Source organism: Ylistrum balloti, unplaced genomic scaffold (assembly GCF_031769215.1).
Source record: "Ylistrum balloti isolate Yb309-2 unplaced genomic scaffold, AGI_CSIRO_Ybal_v1 Utg370298, whole genome shotgun sequence".
In the NCBI taxonomy this organism is placed as follows: domain Eukaryota; kingdom Metazoa; phylum Mollusca; class Bivalvia; order Pectinida; family Pectinidae; genus Ylistrum; species Ylistrum balloti.
This window is the reverse complement of record NW_026782224.1, coordinates 1,376,454-1,401,106: the sequence shown is the minus strand read 5'-3', so window position 1 is coordinate 1,401,106 and position 24,653 is coordinate 1,376,454. Positions and strand designations below refer to the sequence as shown.

The 24,653-nt window shown below is 36.1% G+C and overlaps 1 protein-coding gene across 1 annotated transcript; it reads left to right on the top strand.

Annotated features, from left to right (window-relative positions):
• The first annotated feature begins 206 nt into the window (after positions 1 to 206).
• LOC132553143 (uncharacterized) lies at positions 207 to 20,634 on the top strand. The gene is made up of 12 exons (XM_060217358.1): positions 207 to 261; positions 466 to 648; positions 10,498 to 10,565; positions 11,499 to 11,618; positions 13,912 to 13,998; positions 14,156 to 14,228; positions 14,962 to 15,243; positions 16,033 to 16,127; positions 17,689 to 17,817; positions 18,020 to 18,094; positions 18,319 to 18,454; positions 19,861 to 20,634. The coding sequence occupies exons 2-12, from the start codon at positions 484 to 486 to the stop codon at positions 20,170 to 20,172; spliced, it is 1,542 nt and encodes a 513-aa protein (XP_060073341.1). The 5' UTR covers positions 207 to 261; positions 466 to 483; the 3' UTR covers positions 20,173 to 20,634.
• Positions 20,635 to 24,653: the final 4,019 nt, after the last annotated feature.

Genomic DNA, 24,653 nt, shown 5'->3' with positions numbered 1-24,653 from the left:
TTCTCTTGAAATGCATAATTATATTTCTCACTTGTATATCTCAAAATTGCTCATATGTCAACGTCACTTCTGTACATCTAGAAATACAAAAATAAATCCCCTGGAGAACCCCATACCCCCTACGACATTCTGTCGGGCGTCCACACTCATTTTTGCCTGGCTACGCGCTTGTAAACCCACCGATCGATTTCACCATGTATATATATACACACACACCGACGACTTTAAACAGCAGTGGTCAATCGACAACAACTGAGACAGGTAAGGCGCTTGATCAAGGGGTTTATTGGCCGCCCACTACACACGTGACACCGTAACAATTTTTTGTTTTGGTTTACGTTGCCCGAGGGTTACAGCACGGCACAGAGGACTCGAAAGAGTTCTTTCGTGTCTGTGAAGCAGTTGTTACATATAACATTGTATTTAGGAATTTGCCTATGTAACACTAGTAATTTTGTTCTGTAGGTACAAGCGCAGTCCGCCATGGATAAATGGAAGTGTATGTGTGTTGGTGTTATTTTGTTCCTATTTATCGCGTTGGTTTCGGTTCATCACAGTACAACCGATTCTAGTTATACAATTAGCCAACGGGAGCCTAGTTTCCAACAGTCTTCTCTCCAAATCAGCAACGACGAATTCGGAGTGGAGGTATGTATAGTTCCTTTACTGATCACCTCAACATCTAAGTTTTAAATACTTAGAATATAATGTATTTGTATGATGTTTAGTTAAAAAATCAGTGTTTGTTTATAAAATTAAAGCAGTATAAATGTACACGTCATATAAAGTAACGCTCAATATCAGTGCATTCCAGTGTTACTCGGCGTCCAGTGGTTTGAGTGCTTCCTTCCTTTATCAAAACTATTTTTAGTTTGACATAACATGTTTGATTTGAGGCGTTAATAGTGTAATGCGGCCGTGATTCCGGACCGCCGGACCGGTTTCCATTTTATGTGTTGGACATTGTTGATGTTTTTCGGGTTGTTCGTCGAGTTTTACTGCCATTAAAGGTTGACAAAACTCTGACGAGTTAGCTTATAATTGCACAGGCATCCTACAAATACTCAAGCACAACAATAGTTTCTTTCAATACCGGATTTACAGTGTGAACAGAAAAAAAAATAAAAAGTATATATCTTATATAATATGTAGTATGAGATATCTGATATAGTGTATTTCCACATTTCACATATCGCTTAATTGTTTTATTATCATAGGTTTCGCGGTTCGTTTGTTCAGAATGAAACACAACAGACACATGTGTGAACATCAAAGTAGTAAACTTTCTCATCCAACACACACCATCAATTAGTATAGCGTTAATTCATCGTACTACTCATGTACAGTTAAGTCGTTTCTTTTCTTGTTACTCATAATGATAAATGTTGATAACTTTGATAATTCCTTGTTGTTTACAGATTTCATAAGCTAAATCAGTCTAAATATACTGGGTCTATTACATTGATATTTCTTAAAAACGTTTCATTGAATATACGAATCGTTGACAATTGAGTATAAAATCAAATTGATTTTCATTGTTACCAACAGACCAACTAACGAGCATCAAACACGTCCTCCAGCTTCATATCATTTTCTGCCAGTAAACTTGCAAAAACTCGTGATAATTGGAACAGTGGAACAGTCCTTTGAATATCGAATCAACTGCGACATGTAAACATCATAGGTTGGGGGGAGGGGGAAATCAGAAAAAAGAAAATTGTAATCCTTATGCTTAAGTTTGTTTTGGCTAAAAGATTTAGGAGTGACAGGGCTAATGGATCGAAGTATCTGTTCTCTTGATAAATGAAGATAGTCATTGGTGCAAACATTTTAAATATTTGCAGCTAATTTACTGTTTAAAGACGATACACAACATTATCACTATTCTTTCATATATGAGACATGTTAGTTAAATCGCAATATCATTCATTTACAATTTTAATTTTGAGATATTTTGCCTCAAATAAAAAAAGGAGCTTGCAAAATACACAATAAGGCCCGAAAACAATGTTTACAGACAATAACATACAAGTAAATTAAATTAGTTTTTCAAGATTTAACTGAATAGGATCAGGCAATTATAATTATGAACACATCACTGTATTGAAAACACGAAAAAAAAAAAAACCAAAAAAACAAAAACAAAAATTATAAAAGAAACAAATTTTTCTTTAAGAACGCCAACAATAATGCTAAAATATTTCAATTCTTATCAAATTATTTACTGGAAGTTTGACAGCTGCATTGATTTCAGCTTTGGAAAAACTGATGCAACTGCAGCATTGTAGTAATATTACATATTGTGTACTCAAATTTGGTACAATTCATTATTCAAATCATGTAATGTAACTTTTTACAAGGTAATACTAGTTCTTGTAGAAACTGCCATATATACAGGACACGTTTTTTTCAGTTTAATTTCAAGAACTTGTTTGATTTATAATGGTGATAGTTTTTCACCTTCTTGGATCGATCGGAGCTTCTTTGGTTTGATTAATTAATAACTGATTAAAAAAAAGTAGTTTCTCAATCACTAGGTAAGGTGAGTTGAAGGAAAGAGAAACTTGTATTTGAGAATGTGGCAGTTTATATGTCACGTTTCTCAAGTAATTGTGTACAGTATGTTGGCCATAACGTATGTTAATCCAAACTTTAAAAAATAAAAAAAATAAATAAATGAAATAAAATAAAAAATAAAGAAAGGAATCGATTGTTTTTAATACACAAAACAAGCATGCCCATTCACTTATGTACTCATTTGATAAACAAGATTATACAATAACATGACAAATAAACGACTGTCAAAGATTTGATTCGCACCACGCATTCTTCAGTGGACATGATACTGTGTCGTTTGTATTTTCGAGCTTTAAATAACGAAACCAAAGACATACTGATTCAAAGCTGAATCAGAATATAAAGGCTTATGTGTGTTCTGGCAATAGTAATTTAATGAACCATACCATGTCACATTCCTTTCGGTACGACAACCGATAGCGTCCCTGTTGTGTTTACTGAAAGAAATGAGTTTTGAAGAAAGAGTAGGTCTCTGTCCCCTGGGACCAGAGGAACAGGTCCAATAGAAAAAAATACATTTTGTACGAAGCGTAGGTTTCAACCCCCTTGGGGCCACATGAGGGGAGGAATCCCAACAGGGGAATTATAATTCCCATGTTAATTTAGTTCATTTTCATATCATTGTTTTGGACCATCAACAATTCATTTGGATCTTTGATTATCTGAAATGTTCGGTTGAAGGGCCCCCACTGATGACAACATAAAGGATTATCGTGAGCCTAATAACCAAAAACTCGTACCAGTTATAACCCTTATATCTTATGTTTGTATGTGTTTACTTGTTCCATTATATCAACAATATGGTTAGTATACTATTATATCTGATTTAAGATCAATCCTGGTCTGTCAGTGTGTCACTGATCTTATATCATCCTGTACATGTAGCTATATGTCTTTTGCTAATAGGTATTATTCAACGATGGTTCGCTATAATGTTCAGGGTTTGTTATGTAAAATAGATACTGTGACTGAGTTTGAAGACTTTGAACGGTTTTAAGTTAATTTAGCTGTAAATCTCCTCTTCTGCTTCGGCCATGCCGTTGTTTCTGTTATGGTATCAATTTTACACAATCATGCTGGTTATCTGCTGTTTTACGTCACTATCATAAACATTCACGTGAATCGTATCACACCGCACGCTACAAACCGTCATATTTTAGCCTTTGTTTCTACGAAATGTACTTTACAGTCTAGCTACCAAGGATTTATGTTTTATATGAATATGAACTATATTTGATATTATCAGGTGATAAACAGCCTAATCCCAGTACATTGTCACCAACATCTCCACCCTCTACCGATTCCAGCATCCTATCGTCTGCCCTTACTTATGACATTTCCTTGCTTTCAGTTCGAATTGTTTCATCATACTGTTCTTGACTTCGATGAAATTCGGCTTAAGGACACCGACTGTACGCAAGAACATTCTTCGTTTTCACACTCCATTCACCAATTTAGATCAGATGGACTTGGGCATTATGTCTCTGTAAGGGACGATGGAAATGTTAAACGCAGGCAAGATCTCTAGATCACGTCACTTGATTTTGTTACTTGGAGAATATATAACAGACTTGCAAGCTCCCCAACATCACTCTGGAAAAATATTGAACTCTCTGTAGATCTTTTAATGCTAACTGTGATAATCATTTCACATACGCGGTGACCAGTTATAGCCTTGTACAGATGGTCTCAGAACCCATTTGTTATACCGGTACACTTAATTCATTCATATATCTGGTTCGAGTTAATTATATTTATATTGTTAAAGATGTTATTGCTAGATAATTTTAAGTTTAGACAATATGTTCGACCAACCTCTCAGATACCACTGCCTTATTTCTTGTTTCTTATGCTTTCCTAAAACACACTCTCCTTCTTTCAAACGACATATATGGCTCTTACACTGTGGTGACTATAACACAATAAACTAAGAAATAGACAAATCGACTGATGCATTTAATGAGGCTATATGAAATATTGCACGTGAATGCATTCCTCATAGATATGTAACGATTAGACAAAATTATCCTCCATCGACGTGTACCACTCCGAAAACTCATTCGTAAACTTAGACGGCTACATTGAAAGGATAAAAAATAAAATACGGTCGTTGTTTGGAAAAGTTTTTAGACTATTCATAATAAATGTGTTAACTGTGTGAGTCAAGTCAAGTCTAGGTTTTATAACGAGATTTCTTCTAAACATAACCAAAGGGATTGATGAAAAATGACCCTGTGTGTTATGGACGCTAATTTCTACAAATCCTAGATACCTAGTATTAACCATGATGGTTGTCGGTATCATTCCAGTAATACTGAGGCTTTCAATACTTATTTGTATTCTCAATCTGTAGGGAACGACTCAGGAATTCCTACTCCAGTTGGTCCTGGTCTTATAAGTTCACACCTACTCAAAGCAGTTAGTCCTGATCTCATGTGTCCACACCTACTCAAAGCAGTTTGTCCTGATCTCATGTGTCAACACCTACTCAAAGCAGTTAGTCCTGATCTCATGTGTCAACACCTACTCAAAGCAGTTAGTCCTGATCTCATGTGTCAACACCTACTCAAAGCAGTTAGTCCTGATCTCATGTGTCTACACCTACTCAAAGCAGTTTGTCCTGATCCCATGTGTCTACACCTACTCAAAGCAGTTAGTCCTGATCTCATGTGTCTACACCTACTCAAAGCAGTTAGTCCTGATCCCATGTGTCTACACCTACTCAAAGCAGTTAGTCCTGATCCCATGTGTCAACACCTACTCAAAGCAGTTTGTCCTGATCCCATGTGTCCACACCTACTCAAAGCAGTTTGTCCTGATCCCATGTGTCCACACCTACTCAAAGCAGTTTGTCCTGATCCCATGTGTCCACACCTACTCAAAGCAGTTTGTCCTGATCCCATGTGTCCACACCTACTCAAAGCAGTTTGTCCTGATCCCATGTGTCCACACCTACTCAAAGCAGTTTGTCCTGATCCCATGTGTCCACACCTACTCAAAGCAGTTTGTCCTGATCCCATGTGTCCACACCTACTCAAAGCAGTTTGTCTGATTTGTCCTGACCCATGTGTCCACACCTACTCAAAGCAGTTTGTCCTGATCCCATGTGTCCACACCTACTCAAAGCAGTTTGTCCTGATCCCATGTGTCTACACCTACTCAAAGCAGTTAGTCCTGATACCATGTGTCCACACCTACTCAAAGCAGTTTGTCCTGATCCCATGTGTCAACACCTACTCAAAGCAGTTAGTCCTGATCCCATGTGTCCACACCTACTCAAAGCAGTTTGTCCTGATCCCATGTGTCTACACCTACTCAAAGCAGTTTGTCCTGATCCCATGTGTCTACACCTACTCAAAGCAGTTTGTCCTGATCCCATGTGTCTACACCTACTCAAAGCAGTTTGTCCTGATCCCATGTGTCTACACCTACTCAAAGCAGTTAGTCCTGATCCCATGTGTCTACACCTACTCAAAGCAGTTAGTCCTGATCTCATGTGTCTACACCTACTCAAAGCAGTTAGTCCTGATCCCATGTGTCTACACCTACTCAAAGCAGTTAGTCCTGATCCCATGTGTCTACACCTACTCAAAGCAGTTAGTCCTGATACCATGTGTCCACACCTACTCAAAGCACACCTACTCAAAGCAGTTAGTCCTGATACCATGTGTCCACACCTACTCAAAGCAGTTTGTCCTGACCCATGTGTCTACACCTACTCAAAGCAGTTAGTCCTGATACCATGTGTCCACACCTACTCAAAGCAGTTTGTCCTGACCCATGTGTCTACACCTACTCAAAGCAGTTTGTCCTGATCCCATGTGTCCACACCTACTCAAAGCAGTTTGTCCTGACCCATGTGTCAACACCTACTCAAAGCAGTTTGTCCTGATCCCATGTGTCTACACCTACTCAAAGCAGTTTGTCCTGATACCATGTGTCTACACCTACTCAAAGCAGTTTGTCCTGACCCATGTGTCTACACCTACTCAAAGCAGTTTGTCCTGACCCATGTGTCTACACCTACTCAAAGCAGTTAGTCCTGATACCATGTGTCCACACCTACTCAAAGCAGTTAGTCCTGATACCATGTGTCTACACCTACTCAAAGCAGTTTGTCCTGATACCATGTGTCTACACCTACTCAAAGCAGTTTGTCCTGATCCCATGTTAGTCCTGATACATGTGTCCTACTCAAAGCAGTTAGTCCTGATCCCATGTGTCTACACCTACTCAAAGCAGTTTGTCCTGATCCCATGTGTCTACACCTACTCAAAGCAGTTTGTCCTGATCCCATGTGTCTACACCTACTCAAAGCAGTTTGTCCTGATCCCATGTGTCCACACCTACTCAAAGCAGTTTGTCCTGATCCCATGTGTCCACACCTACTCAAAGCAGTTTGTCCTGATCCCATGTGTCCACACCTACTCAAAGCAGTTTGTCCTGATCCCATGTGTCCACACCTACTCAAAGCAGTTAGTCCTGATACCATGTGTCCACACCTACTCAAAGCAGTTTGTCCTGATCCCATGTGTCCACACCTACTCAAAGCAGTTTGTCCTGATCCCATGTGTCCACACCTACTCAAAGCAGTTTGTCCTGATCCCATGTGTCTACACCTACTCAAAGCAGTTTGTCCTGATCCCATGTGTCTACACCTACTCAAAGCAGTTAGTCCTGATCTCATGTGTCTACACCTACTCAAAGCAGTTTGTCCTGATCCCATGTGTCTACACCTACTTCTAAATGATTGGCTGATTTTTTTTTAATAAAACGGAGTGTCTTGTAGTGAGTAAAAAAAACAAACCTTTTCATCCGCTTCTCCATTATAACAACACTCCGGTTTCTGAAGTGACTCCTCACCAACACATTGGTGTTAGTATCTCTGACAAAACGGATTGGAAACATCACGTCCACAACAGTCTGAAACATCACGTCCACAACATTCTGAAACATCACGTCCACAACAGTCTGAAACATCACGTCCACAACAGTCTGAAACATCACGTCCACAACAGTCTGAAACATCACGTCCACAACAGTCTGAAAGGAGACGTAAACATAAAAATTCATAGAATCATTCATGAACTGACCCCTAACTATTTAACTGATATACTAACTTATCGAATTAATGAATTGCATGCTCATAATACCCGTCAGTATATTGCTAACATACAGGATAAAACCAGTAGAAAATTCTTGAAAATTGAATATTCCCAAATGGTACTTCACTGGTAAACGAATGGGGTAAATCAATCATGTTTAAAATGTAGTTCTCTTTCAGATCATCATTTTTCGAAAAAATATATTGATAACCCTATATTGAAGCCATCAAACACAATCTCCTAGTGTACTGAATAAAGCATGCTACACCGTCAATGTATTAATCGGATCAATAACTTGTCCTTATACCTTTATCCTCACGATATTCTTACGTACAAACTTTCATCGTTAAAAAGTAAACGCGTTCATTTTGTATATTTGTTTACAGTTGCCATTACTTTACGGGGGTATATGAACGTTATGTACTTTCCTATTCTTTCATGAAATTCTGTCTATTTCATCACTGCTACCCTTCTCTTTACCCATTCTTCATCCCATATTCTTTTCTCCTCTTTAACCACATAACTGAAAATGTAACACATGTATTTATTGTTGTTACTGCATATGTGCATTATTATCATTTTCCCTAATACCACGACAGAATTACAAATTCTCTTCTGATTTCTACAACATGTGACCTTCGCCGCGGGTGTCATATTGAGCTGTATATATACGTCGCATGACTCACTTTCGGTAGCAGTACACAGTTTCTCGGTGTGGTCATGGGGTGATTTTTTTGTTCATTAGATTACCCCATTATAAGGGTTTTAATTAAAATTCTAAAAATAAATTCTTGCTAAAATTGGTCTTGTCATGTTAAAGTGGACGATGTGGGGTTTCATTTTTTCAGAATAATATTTTAGCTTTGTGTTGGAGATTACTATTTAGGCAGTATCGAATCTGTGTCTACGCACCAGAAACTAGCTTTACAGAAAGTGAAATTTTTATAGTGTTTACATATGTTCATGTTATGAAGGATTTCTGAGTTGGAATTTGCTGAAATGTAAGTACTTTGTTACCACGACAGTGTTGTTGATTTAAGATAGGTGTTTAGAATTAAATTTCTTCTAGAAGGTTGTAGTGTTAGGTTGGTATTAGCAGTATTTTTGCATTTTGAGCATTTTTTTCAGTCGGTAACCATGACAATCAAATGTCAGAAATCAGAGGAACTTTTTGATTTACGCAAATTTCATCTCTCTACTATTAATGTAATTGTTATGTAGTTTATAAATATATATACATGTAATGATGTATTTTTCATAACCAACCTGCTTTACCTGTATATCTCAAACATAACCAATAATTTCAGGAAAAATGCAAATTAACTGTTTCCTGCTACCTTGACATCAGTCCTGTTATCTCTTCGTTGATGTTTATCTACTGTTGCTTAAGCTTATTTCAACCAATGAAATACTGTTTAAACCTTTCTGCTTAAAAACTGATTTCCCTAAAACAAACACCATACCTAATTCTGTGCTCTGCAGATGAATGAAATCACACAACTGTGCCTATGTCGTTAATAGGTGTATGTTTCAGTGGTGGAAACAAATTTCTACAATGATAATTTAAAAGTGGAAATGGTTCGATGTTCCAATCTGCTGCAATCACAGACCTTAGTGATTTTATTTATTTGTTATTTTTACTGATTTATTGTTGTTTATCGGTCAATTAAATTGATTCAGTTGAGTGATTGTTTGACCGGTAACTTTATTGGCGTACGACTGAACTGAAAAAATTACCGTCAAGACGTATTATCCCCAAATAGATTCAATACAGGGCATAGTTATAAAACTTAAGTTTCGAGAAACTTTGCACTGTCTATACGGAAACCACTGTCAGATACCCAGGAAATTCTGCTCTGTCGTTTGAATGACTCAAATGACAGAGCAGAGCCTCATGGGTTTCCGACGATGTACAGAAACATGTTAATATTTCAACTATTTCGGAACGATACTACCCATTTTATAGGAATTTTAAAAAATCCAGGGGAGACATCACTGGTGTCCTCATATTCAATGAAATCTATATCTTGAACATTTGATTGTGTGATAAGATAATATTTATTAGTATTTAAAATTTGCCAAATAACATTTCTGAAAACATCAATAATATATGCCCCATAATCCATCGTTATGCTTCCTCCTCAAGTCTATTACAAAGATTTTCACCGTGAATGATGGCTTAAGGAGTTATGGTACATGTTGATGTTTGATGGAGCTTTCGTTAGCGTTACTTTCCACCCATTTATAACGGCTTAGTTAAAGCCAATAAAACAGCAATATTTCTTCAATTTCTTTTTGTAGTTAAGCGAGAAATACAGGACAATCTGAACATCAATAAGTTTGAATCTTCCTTTTCTCAAAATGCTGACGCCGCCAGCCGTGAATAATGGTTTAAAATCATGTCCAATTGTTTATTCTAGCTTAATTCTCCTCACAAACAAGAATGGGGATTGTTTTCCTCGATGTCGGTATATGATATCACATCAAGTGGAATTTTCCTAATATAAAACAGATGATCAAATTGTCTTTAAGGAGGAATGATAATTTCGGCGATTCGGTAAAATTTTGTGAGTCAATGTAGGGGGACGTTGAATGAATATAAATGTAAAAGGAACTTTATGTATGAAAAACAAATCATAATACAGTCGAAAGCATTTGAAAATGTATGAAGAAGGTGGATGATATTTTGTTTTTTTCACCAATCTTAAATTCCACGGTGATATACGCTTACTTCTCAAACAATTGATATGCAATCTCGAGGAATCAAGATACTGAGAATGTTATGTAGTTTAACCTTCTTTTTATGTGATTTCAGAACCCGCTTCCTTCCGAGAACACACTGCGACAGCAATCGGTGGAAAATGTGGCTGAAATATATCACAGGTAGGTAAAATAAATAATAGGACCCAGACAGGTGTTTCTAGAAGGTTAATGATTGCACGACATCTGTCATTAGTAAGCTTAAACAATATTTTATTCAATAATCAGCAATTTGACAGATACAGATAATTTATGGGATGGTAAAACAAGCTTAGAGCTCATATTAATTCCTTTCCTATATATATACAAAGGCAAATATAAATCTTCGGGACTGGAACACCTAACATCGACACTGAATGAAAAAGTAATACTTACACATAACAATAATATCTAAAAACAAACGCACATGTGATGAATAGAATAACAAAATACAATTTCTAACATAAGTAGTGACGCCTTAACTTATTGGTCTGTAAAACAGGTTACCATTTAGCGCTACTTTCTAATCTATGTATGAATACATGATGTACAGTTTGATAAATAGAACAATAGCTACAAGAATATTAGCTAAAACGTTTACCAAGCTTGATATAATTTTGCACTGTCAAAAATATCTGTTCATTTTTCTGTATTGAGTAAGTGTCGTTACTCCAGGGACTGTCACATCTTTGACCATCTTAAATGTTTCGAAAAAAATGCTATTCGTTGGGATGCTGTTTTCGTAAACACGTTGCGTTTGTTAGTTTCTATTAAGTTTTTCTCTTTGGTTTATTTAGTTGTATTATAATGTATTGCTAACTTTATCCATTTTTTACCAAATTGACATTAATTAATGTATATTATGCATAATTGTCGTATTTTGATTTTCGTCTGTAACATAAACTTTATACTTTATCGTTGCTATTGGTTTTAGTATGTTCTTGGTACCAGATTTTTTTCTTTGTCCTGTGATATTCACATATATGTTTTTTAATTACTGTTTTGATGAAGCATTATTTGATGTCTATAATCCGCTAATTAAACATGCTGGCTAATCTTACTGCTTTTATCTTATAGATATGTCAACGATCTCCAAATCTTTTGTCCTGTGAAGCCGATCTATGCTGGCATAAATGCTGGGTGGCAGATCTGTTCCATACCGCGCAAAGTTGCTCCGGTCACGATCTATTTCATAAGGTAGGTATCCTCTTTATCTCATGCAGAATCTCGGTCACTGTCAAAAATCAAGGTATGATATAAACGTTGCGTTTTTCGTCCTATTCTTTGCTTTAACGACAATCAAATATCATGTATCAAATATCAATAAGCGCCTGCTTCCTTTTGTAACCATTTTGATAAATGTAATATACTGTAATTTGTTTCATCAGAACAATACGTTTCATCACATGTTTTTGGTTATTCTTTATGGTTTAAGTAAATAAATTTAATGTATTATAAAAAAAGCTACAAAAAATTGATACTGGGTGTTACCGGTGTTTCACTTGATATAAAAACATCGCACGCTGATTTTTGTTCATTCAATGTTTATTCTTGTTAAAAGAACCCTACAACAAATGAATACAATATGCACTTACCACATCACCCGTACACATCTCACTATCGCCTGGACATTCAAGGGACACAACTCAAACATGACAATATTTTGGCATTGAAAGCAATAAAAGTGACAAATCCGCCAGACTAACCTTATCTAAGTATTCTAGTCCTAGATAGAACTTTAGATTATACAATTTAGGCAACTATATATAATTTAACTAGTTATTTACTAATATAACAATGAAATACTTCATAATTTAATTCCGACGTAATGTAGCGTTACGGCGATACATACTTTCTATAGAATATATAGAAGATAGGAAATGACGCTTACTTAATTTTATTAAATACACCTAACAGCAAAATATATCAAACATTAGATCTGATAACCTGAATACGCACTCGCCCTACATAATAGTGCAGGGGCTCCAAGAACAATGACAGATGCCGTGCAGTTACAATATGATTCCGGCTGTAGTCACATATAAATACTTGATACAGCAACTATAAAATAGCAAGAGATAAGAATAAAACACTTTATAATCTAAGTTGTCGGGACCATGTCCTAATATGTCCAAACAATGAAAGAATTGACACTAGCCTATTAAATACTATAAAAACAAAAATACTGCTTGCTAGAAGCAATATTTGAATAACTTATAGATCTAATAATACAAACTTACCAATGACTTCTGTCTCATGATCTTGCACAACAACTTCTTATCATCCCAAAACACGTCTAGTTCCAAAGAAAGAAAGGCAACAAGTGTATGAAAGTGAGCTACTAGTCATGAAGGAGTTAATATAAAAGTATCCAATGAAAATCGTTTGTCCAGGTCATGTGACTTACAAACTCACATTCCTTACATTCTACTCACCATTACCTTTTCAGATCATTTACATACAAAGACACAGGGTCCTGACACAACCATTTACATCACATCTAATATTTACATTTAGTTGTATGAATTGATTAACAAATTCAAGCATACGAACCACAACTCCATCTATAAAAATACCACTGAAATACAGTCCTGTGACACAGGGTGTAAATGTGTACACATCCACCATTTATAAACTTTACATACAAACTAAGTTGATACTAGGTATATTCATAACATACCTACCATCTTATCAGTTTAAATATTTAACTACCACCTGGCGGAGCTATGGTTGGCTGGGGGTACCCATGACATCTTAAATCCAGAACGACATATGCATCGTGTGGTCTTTAAGAAATATATATATTGATTTATAATACAGACAATTTAGATTTCGAATAAGTCTAGTGAAATGCTTCTTTAGCGAATGTAAGTGTAAACAGAATCTCACCTTCATCTCCTTACCAAATCTCCTCGATCCTGATGTTAAATCCACACGTCAAGATTTACATGACAGGTATATAACCATGCCTATAAGTATGCAGTCTTTCCAAAGACGAAATACCGGCTAATTATGCTTTGGTATTACAACTGTTTAGATTGCCTATTAATATTACAGATACGGACCTCCTTTGTTTACATTTGTTAATACAGAGGTTTAATTTATCCTATATATATATATCTGTTCACACCGAGACTAAGTTCATTATACATATATCTGTTCACATCAAGACTTTGTTTAACCTACATATATCTGTTCACACCGAGACTATGTTTATCCTACATATATCTGTTCACACCAAGACTATGTTAATCCTACATATATCTGTTCACACCAAGACTATGTTTAACCTACATATATCTGTTCACACCAAGACTATGTTTATCCTACATATATCTGTTCACACCAAGACTATGTTAATCCTACATATATCTGTTCACACCAAGACTATGTTTATCCTACATATATCTGTTCACACCAAGACTATGTTAATCCTACATATATCTGTTCACACCAAGACTGTTTATTGAGTTTTTGGGGTTTTTTCCAGTCAGACCAAGGATGACGTCATAGCTACAAAATTTCTGAAGGAGATCGCTGTTGATACACACGCGAAGACTGTACAGATACCAAGAAGGTAAGCTGTTTGTGGTAAACAGAGTAGGAACAGACTTGTTTCAATTTCGTTTTTCCTCGCGAGATTTCAACCATTGTATATTGGGTTTGTGTTGAAGTTAAAGGTTTCTAACTGACACCGGCTGTGATTCCTTCATTATTATGTTGTGTGATTGCAGGACGGTACAGACTGCTATGACAGAGAGTTCTCCGTCCCAGGCCACTTTACCAGTGTATGATATGATAAAACAGGTAAACGACATGATGGATAATAACCTGGTCTATTTTATATGTTAACTCTGCATTTTATTATATCTTCAGAACAATGCGTTCTAGTATGTTTAAAAATCAATACATTCAATTATATCTACAAAATATACATTCTAGTATGTTTACAAATAATACGTTCTATTATATCTACAGAACAATGCGTTCCTTTATATCTACAGAACAATGCGTTCATGAGATCTACAGAACAATGCATTACTTTATATCTACAGAACAATGCGTCCCTTTATATCTACAGAACAATGCGTTCTTTTATATCTACAGAACAATGCATTCCTTTATATCTACAGAACAATACGTTCATGTATATCTACAGAACAATACGTTTCATTATATCTACAGAACAATGCGTTCCTTTGTATCTACAGAACAATGCGTTCCTTTATATCTACAGAACAATAAGTTTCATTATATCTACAGAACAATACGTTCCTTTATATCTACAGAACAATACGTTCCATTATATCTACAGAACAATACGTTCATTTATATCTACAGAACAATACGTTCATTTATATCTACAGAACAATACGTTCATTTATACCTGCAGAACAAGACATTTCAGTATGTCTACAGATCAATACGTTCCATTATATCTACAGAACAAGACATTTCAGTATGTCTACAGATCAATATGTTCCAGTATAATTATCAGAACAATATATTCCATTCCATTATGCCATATGATGTGTTTCAGCCTACGATCGACATTTTGTTAATACACGCAGGGAATCTCTCTACAAATATTGTCGATTGGTTGGATAGAAAGAATGCACTAGGGTCAGTCGACCAGCTGATTGTCAAGTTTGAGAGCGTTAGTGGGTCCTCATCCCAGAGCGACTATATCCGGGAGATCCTGTTGTTATCTCGTCTTTATGACCAGGGATTTCGGATATTTCACATTTCACGTGATCCAAAGCCAGAGTGTATTTATAAGCTCAACGGACGTGACGTCACTGGCTGTTACATCATATATATGGTGAGATACTCTAATTGCTAAATTTGCTTATTTCTTTAGGTTTAAACAATTTAGCACCACTACCGGGTCCAAGAATTACTAAACATCCGCTTGATGTAGTTTAATTAATGATTTGGTTCTTCTGTAGGAAATTCTCAATTTGCATTGTAAGGTATTATTCACTTGTGTGTGTTTTGTACAATGTTTATAATGTTAATTGGCGTCATATGTAAACAACAAACCTATAACATTACAAGCACACATATCATTCTATATCAGACGAATGGGTTTCTTAATTCACTTGATATAAGGATAACGGTGACTAAATTTCTATATACACATCAAAGAAAAACCACGTCCAGCTTCACATCTCTGGATGAAATGTAATATTTCCAGATGAAGTCACTGGCGACCGTTAAACAATAACAACCCCAACCCCCCCTCCCCCACAGTTTACAATATATGAACGTTAAGTAGCATCTCTGACCTAGAAGGACGAAACAGCTGTTTAGCTCTATTAAATCTAATTACTCCTATTAAAATCAGTATTTAGATCAATTGTGCCTGACCACGAAGTTGGAAGTCAAAACTACAATACAGACCCCAGTTTAATGAATCGTCTTTTACACAGAAAAAACATTACATAAGTTACAGAAGATTTAGGTTTTTCCTTAACATACGAATTTTTTTTATTGGAGTAAAGATTGTCATATGTTTCAAGAGATTAATTAGATCTGGAGTTAAATCTTCAGAATGTTAAGCACGTGTAGATATATCATAAATACTAAACTGTTGCCTTTGTGTTGATAGATGCGAGGTAGAACCACTATACCACCAATAGTCATTCCGTCGACCGATAAACTGAATAAGATGTCTGCAACAACAAACGCTCTGCTGTATCACAGGTGAGATCTCTAGCTCTGTGGTGTTTAATAAACGCTCTGCTGTATCACAGGTGAGATCTCTAGCTCTGTGGTGTTTAATAAACGCTCTGCTGTATCACAGGTGAGATCTCTAGCTCTGTGGTGTTTAATAAACGCTCTGCTGTATCACAGGTGAGATCTCTAGCTCTGTGGTGTTTAATAAACGCTCTGCTGTATCACAGGTGAGATATCTAGCTCTGTGGTGTTTAGCTCTGTGGTGTTTATCTGCTGTATCACAGGTGAGATCTCTAGCTCTGTGGTGTTTAATAAACGCTCTGCTGTATCACAGGTGAGATCTCTAGCTCTGTGGTGTTTAATAAACGCTCTGCTGTATCACAGGTGAGATCTCTAGCTCTGTGGTGTTTAATAAACGCTCTGCTGTATCACAGGTGAGATATCTAGCTCTGTGGTGTTTAATAAACGCTCTGCTGTATCACAGGTGAGATCTCTAGCTCTGTGGTGTTTAATAAACGCTCTGCTGTATCACAGGTGAGATCTCTAGCTCTGTGGTGTTTAATAAACTCTCTGCTGTATCACAGGTGAGATCTCTGTGGTGTTTAATAAACGCTCTGCTGTATCACAGGTGAGATATCTAGCTCTGTGGTGTTTAATAAACGCTCTGCTGTATCACAGGTGGGATATCTAGCTCTGTTGTATTTAGGACGATAATAAACGCTCTGCTGTATCACAGATGAGATATCTAGCTCTGTGGTGTTTAATAAACGCTCTGCTGTATCACAGGTGAGATATCTAGCTCTGGGGTGTTTGATAAACGCTCTGCTGTATCACAGGTGAGATATCTAGCTCTGTGGTGTTTAATAAACGCTCTGCTGTTTCAAAGGTAAGATTCCTAGCTCTGTTGTGTTTAGGACGATAATAAACGCTCTGCTGTATCACAGGTGAGATATTTCTAGCTCTGTGGTGTTTAGGACGATAATAAATGCTCTGCTGTATCACAGGTGAGACCTCTAGCTCTGTTGTGATTAGGACGATTATAAACGCTCTGCTGTATTACAGGTGAGATATCTAGCTCTGTTGGGTTTAATAAACGCTCTGCTGTATCACAGGTGAGATATCTAGCTCTGTGGGGTTTAATAAACGCTCTGCTGTATCACAGGTGAGATATCTAGCTCTGTGGGGTTTAATAAACGCTCTGCTGTATCACAGGTGAGATATCTAGCTCTGTGGGGTTGCTGTTTCAATAAACGCTCTGTTGTGTTTAGGACTGTATCACAGGTGAGATATCTAGCTCTGTGGGTGTTCTGTTGTGATTAGGACGATTATAACGCTCTGCTGTATCACAGGTGAGATATCTAGCTCTGTGGTGTTTAGACACATGGTTATGAATGTGATCGGTTGAATGGAAGATAATAAACGCTTATCGTTAGTCCAGACAGCATGTCAGATGTAAAACGACTTGGTTAAATCATCAGCAAGCTTCTGAACTCTGATACACTAGAATTGTAAACAAGTAATATGTTTTCGGGTGTACAAAAAATGTATCTTTCTCATGACACAAAAGTTTTGTTTAATTTGGTGCTAGCTACTCACTCTCAACTCAAGTACTGTGTAAAGACGTAGTACGTGTGGGGGACATTAACGACGGTGGCTGGGAGGTATGTAACGACACAGACTATCGACCTTCTCCCAAGTGTCTCGTCTACTCATTTGGGTAAGTAAGACTAATTTAATTGGAATAGCTTTCCAATGATTGGTTTCTGCGTTTTAATTTAAACATGATCAATTGCTTTCATAATCTATGTGTTATTAGTGAATGGTAGAGTTATTTAAAATTAAGACAATACATACTCGCTAGAAAATAGTGGCTGTAATGTAAATCTTGAGGAGTTTATAAGCTACAGCTAACTTTACAGGATAGCGAGAGATTGGACGTTTGACGAAGAGGTGTCCCGGATATATGGGTGCGAAGTTCACGCCTTCGATCCAAGGTAAAGGTCATGAATTATACATCAACCAGGAAATAAAACCATGTGGTGGAGTTTTCAGACACTCATATATAGAGAAAGAAAAGAAAGCAAGAAGATATAGCATAAGAAAAACAAGAGAAAATTTAATTACGAGCATTAAAATATGACATGGATTTATCTGCGGCATTTATCCAAAGGAGATGATTTAATATGTTAAAGAAGTGAATATTTTCTATCCTTTACAGTATTGGTCTTAACGATCACAAACACTCTGAGAAGGTATGGTTTCATAACCTCGGCTTGTCCAACTTTAACGGTCAACGAGGAAGCTGGCAAATGAAGACACTCGCCTCCATCAAACAGATGTTGGGACATTCCGACGTAAGTTATAACAGTTATATCCCTTTGTTATAAAGATTGTTACTGTCCTGTAATATAACAATGTCTCATCGCTTTTTTGGACAAAAGTTTCTGTATAGCATTGGCGAAATTAAGATTCAAGTGTTACATACAGTTCATTTCACAGCTGTAGGATTTTAAGAACAGGCCAGAATGATATTCATAGAGTGTTCGTTTTGACAAAGACATTACCTACTGGTAAACTCCGAGACAAAAGACACACAATTGAATTGCATCTTTTTAATACAAATTTCGAGTTAGATAAAGTAGAGCCAAACAATGAAATAGTCTGCAGCATAGAGCTGTTTTGTCATTCTAAGACTCGGCAGTGATTTAAGGCACTGAATTTTGAAGCACAAAGAGGCGACTGTAGAAAATCCAAAGTGATTGAAAGAAAAGTTCAAATCTAGACGAAAATGTTCACGATCCCCATAATTAAATTTAAAAAAACATAATTATCCCATGCGAAACGCATTTGCGGGGAATATCATTTTGGGCTCCGTCCGTCTGTCCGAGGGCTTTTCCGAGCTATAACATCAAAACCGTTCAACCCAACTCCACGAAACCTTCTGTATATATTATGGTAATGCCCTAGCTGTGCCTTTTGCTATTGAGGACATTTCAGGTTTTTTGTTAATTTTTGTGTTACCATGGAAACATAGTGAAAAACACCAAATTATTGTTAATTTTCCTTTCCGGTCTACAACTTTAAAACCATTCCACTCAACTCTACAAACCTTTCTGTATATGTTATTTCCCTAGTTGTGACTTTTGATATTGTAGACATTTTATTATTCTTCTTTTTTCTGTTACCATCAAATTTTCCGATTTCTTGTGACTTCTTGTATTACTCCTGAATTTATAGAGTGTTGTATCAATTTGTTCATGGACAATACCGAGCTCTATTTAAATATCAACAGTCAAACACACAGGATCTACATCAAGATATAAACTCTCGCTACAAGGTTGATATATAAGATATAGATATATATATATAATGTTGAAGTTGAGGAGATGTCAGGAAATTTAATTGATAATTAAGAAAAGAAGATTTTACATTTTGCACAAACACTTTCACCGTATACATCTTCAGGTGATAGTAGCGGTACATAATTGAGTGACGTCACAAATCGTTATACCGGTATATATATATATATATATATAATTTGGATTTTACACTAATAATTGGTTAAGAGGGATAATGACGAACTTTGCGCCTCATTGTTTCAGAATAGCGTCAAGTACATGTTTATTTTCTAAACCGTACCGCTTAACCTCAGAGACTTAAAGTCCACCAGCAGTGTCTAATACCTGCTATCTTAAACCAAGTCTTGTAAATCCTCAAGATCTTTGATGTATAATGGCCTTACCTTTCATGTTGTTGACAGCGTGTTTTGGACTACGTGAAAATGGACATTGAAGAGAGTGAGTGGAGCGCTATAGCAGATATGCTGAGTTCTGGAGTATTGAAAAATGTTCGTCAGCTTGCAGTGGAGTTCCACTCACCAAATGTGACACCTGGAAAGCACTATATAACGAAACTAGGGCTTCTAAACCAACTATATGATAACGGATTCCAATTGTTCTGGGCACATCCTAATCAGATGAGAGGTAACCAACGACGACTACCAAGAACGAACAAAGATGTCACAGTATGTTATGAACTGTATTATTTAAATACTAGATTTACAAGGAGCTGATTGTCACCAACTCTTTATTTTGTATTTACTGACACAAATGAACGGATAGTCGAGTACAATACACATATACACTGTACTATGTACACATCATAGAGACAGTACACATACACACTGTACTATGTACACGTCATAGAGACAGTACACATATACACTGTACTATGTACACGTCATAGAGACAGTACACATACACACTGTACTATGTACACGTCATAGAGACAGTACACATATACACTGTACTATGTACACGTCATAGAGACAGTACACATATACACTGTACTATGTACACGTCATAGAGACAGTACACATATACACTGTACTATGTACACGTTATAGAGACAGCACACATATACACTGTACTATGTAACACATCATAGAGACAGCACACATATACACTGTACTATGTACACGTCATAGAGACAGTACACATATACACTGTACTATGTACACGTCACAGAGACAGTACACATATACACTGTACTATGTAACACATCATAGAGACAGTACACATATACACTGTGCTATGTACACGTCATAGAGACAGTACACATATACACTCTGCTATGTACACGTCATAGAGACAGTACACATATACACTGTACTATGTACACATAGAGACAGTACACATATACACTGTACTATGTACACGTACAGTACACATATACACTGTATGTACTATAGAGACAGTACACATATACACTGTACTATGTACACGTCATAGAGACAGTACACATATACACTGTACTATGTACACACAGTCATAGAGACAGTACACACATATACACTGTACTATGTACACGTCATAGAGACAGTACACATATACACTGTACTATGTACACATCAAAGAGACAGTACACATATACACTGTACTATGTACACATCATAGAGACAGTACACATATACACTGTACTATGTACACGTCATAGAGACAGTACACATATACACTCTGCTATGTACACGTCATAGAGACAGTACACATATACACTGTACTATGTACACGTCATAGAGACAGTACACATATACACTCTGCTATGTACACGTCATAGAGACAGTACACATATACACTGTACTATGTACACGTCATAGAGACAGTACACATATACACTGTACTATGTACACGTCATAGAGACAGTACACATATACACTGTACTATGTACACGTCATAGAGACAGTACACATATACACTGTACTATGTACACGTCATAGAGACAGTACACATATACACTGTACTATGTACACAGTACACATATACACTGACTATGTACACATATACAGACAGTACACATATACACTGTACTATGTACACGTCATAGAGACAGTACACATATACACTGTACTATGTACACGTCATAGAGACAGTACACATATACACTGTACTATGTACACGTCATAGAGACAGTACACATATACACTGTACTATGTACACGTCATAGAGACAGTACACATATACACTGTACTATGTACACGTCACAGAGACAGTACACATATACACTGTACTATGTACACGTCATAGAGACAGTACACATATACACTGTACTATGTACACGTCATAGAGACAGTACACATATACACTGTACTATGTACACGTCACAGAGACAGTACACATATACACTGTACTATGTACACATCATAGAGATACTACAGTACAGTATATATAGAGTGCATGTTATATCAATACACGCAGGACGGTAAAACTGCAGTTATTTATTAAGGTCATTTGTTTTTTAATAAACTGAGTTTATACGTTTATAGTCCCTTCAGTTGATGAAGAAATGGGATCTGTCTTTTAGGAAGGGTATATGTGTGTGATTGTGAATATGTTGTAATATAGGAATTAGAAAATGTGTTGAATTTGGAGCAAATGGTGTGTTAGTCTTTTTTTTCTTTATGATAGAAAGCATGTGCCGGAATGACTGTCCCATCTTATCCCCCGTGTATTGTTGATCAAAATACAGTTTATTAATGATGAGTGCGATGCGACAATTTTGTACATCAGATTGAATGTCATTTCTCATTTCCAGTCATTAGCTCTTTGTAAATCTGATTCAGAAAACGGATCACAACGTAAGCGTTTTGTACAACAAATAAATGCTATATTTTATTTTCATTGTTTTGATGTAATAGTTTCGTCCAATGAGAATGTTTACAGCTAAATAAATAGTTGTTTATTGTGCTATTTATAGTAGCACTTGATTTTTTTGTATGAAATTCAGCAAGAGGGGTGCAATATCAGCTTTCTCTGTTTGTCATAATACCTCATTAATAATGTCATTTATTTATCATGTAAATTAAATCTTATGAATTGAATATGGTTTGTCTTCTCTCATTGTTATGTGTGATAAAGAACATACACAGGTGAGAAACATATGGTAAGATGTATTCTTACTGTCAGTCCCTATTTATACTTCTAGTGCCGACAAGTTTGAAACTTGTACCGTAACAAGTGATCGCGATAAGTCGAGCCGTAACGGAGGTCATAAACTGTAACAAGGAATCACATTTCAGCTACATCCTCAACCTAGTTGATTCTATATCCAATGGCCTGTTCCCATTAATACGTTTTCCTAACAAGAAGTCAACTGAAAGGCAAACTCATCACACAAGGTTTCAAAAGATAATATTCAAGAAAATTATGGGAAAATACATATGTATTTATCATTACAGTGATGATGATGATGATGATGATGATGATGATGATGATGATGATGATGATGATGATGATGATGATGATGATGATGATGGGGGTTTATCGTCTCCGCGACTCCGCCGGGCAATCGACTTACGTTGTTCATTATATTGTATGCTGATGACACTGTGATGATGGCTGAGACAAAAACTAGTCTTCAAAATGCTTTAAATTGCTTTCGAAAATACTTTGAAACATGGAAACCGACTGTCAATACTCAAAAGACTAAAGTCGTCATATTTGAGAAAAGAAAAAGCAGAGGTACTTATTCATTTACGTATAATAATGAGCTCCTAAAGGTTGTAAACTCTTATTCATATCTTGGTGTACTGTTTAACTATAATGGTACGTTTGTAAAGGCTAGGACCCAATTGATAGAACAGGCTAGAAAGGCATTATATGGTCTATATAAGAAAATAAGAAATATTCCATTACCTGTTGATATCCAACTTAAACTATTTGATTCACTTGTGTCACCTAATCTATTATATGTATGTGAAATATGGGGATTCAAGAATGTAACTAGCGTTGGAAAAATACATCTACAATTTTGTAAAGATTTCTAAAATTGAGAAGTAATACCCCAAATTATATGATATATGGGGAACTTGGTTGTTATCCACTAGAAATTGATATTAAGACTCGAATGGTGACTTTTTGGCATAGAATTATTACAGATGAGAATAAATTAACATGTATACTCTATAATTTAATGAACAAACTTCAGTCACAAGATCAAATCGATTTCAAATGGTTGAAGTCCATAAAGTCAATACTAGATAACACTGGATATAGCAGTGTATGGAGTAACCAACATATATGTACTGTTGATAGAATCTTTTTGAAGTCTAAAGTTAAACAAAGATTAATTGATCAGTTTATTCAGAAGTGGTACCATGACACTGATATTTCTTCACGTGGAGAAACTTACTCAATCTTTAAAAGCAAATGGGAATTAGAGACTTATTTAATTAAACTAAACCCAGAAGATAGAAAAACATTGTGTAGATTTAGAACATCTAATTGTAAGTTACCAATCGAAACTGGTAGATGGACAGGTGTACCTCGCCAGGAAAGAATTTGTTTATTATGTAATTTAAATACTGGCGATGAGTATCATTACCTTTATCAATGTGAAAACGACTATATTAAAGAAATACGTCAAAAATACTTACCTAAATACTATTACCAACAACCAAGTGTTTTGAAAATGAAAGGAATGTTCACTATTTGTAATGCCCCTTTACTTCGGAAAGTAACAAAATTTATACAAAAACTAGAAAAAATACTTAGTAATTTCTGAATTAATTGTATGTATCTAAAATTATATGTAAGTATGTATGGGCATGTATGTACACGTATGTATGTATGTATGTATATGTATGTATGTATGTATGTGTGTGTGTGTGTGTGTGTGTGTGTGTGTGTGTGTGTGTGTGTGTGTGTGTACGTACGTATGTATGCATGTACGTATGGACGTATGTATATATGTAGGTATATGTGTATGTATGTGCGTGTGTATGTATGTATGCACGCAGCATTACATGTATGCTGGTATGTATGCACATTTCACTATGTATAATGTATCTGATTATTTGCAGACAATATGTAACAATGTATCTGATTGTACCTGATGATTGACCTCCTGTTACACACTTATGGTGTGTCTGGAGTTATTAATAAAACTTGAAACTTGAAACTTGTTGATTCTCTGGCGACGTGAGGGGGTGCTCCCCTCATGGGAAGGAGTCATCTGTTGAGTCTGTGGAATTTGAGATGACTCCCTGGCCTAAATTCA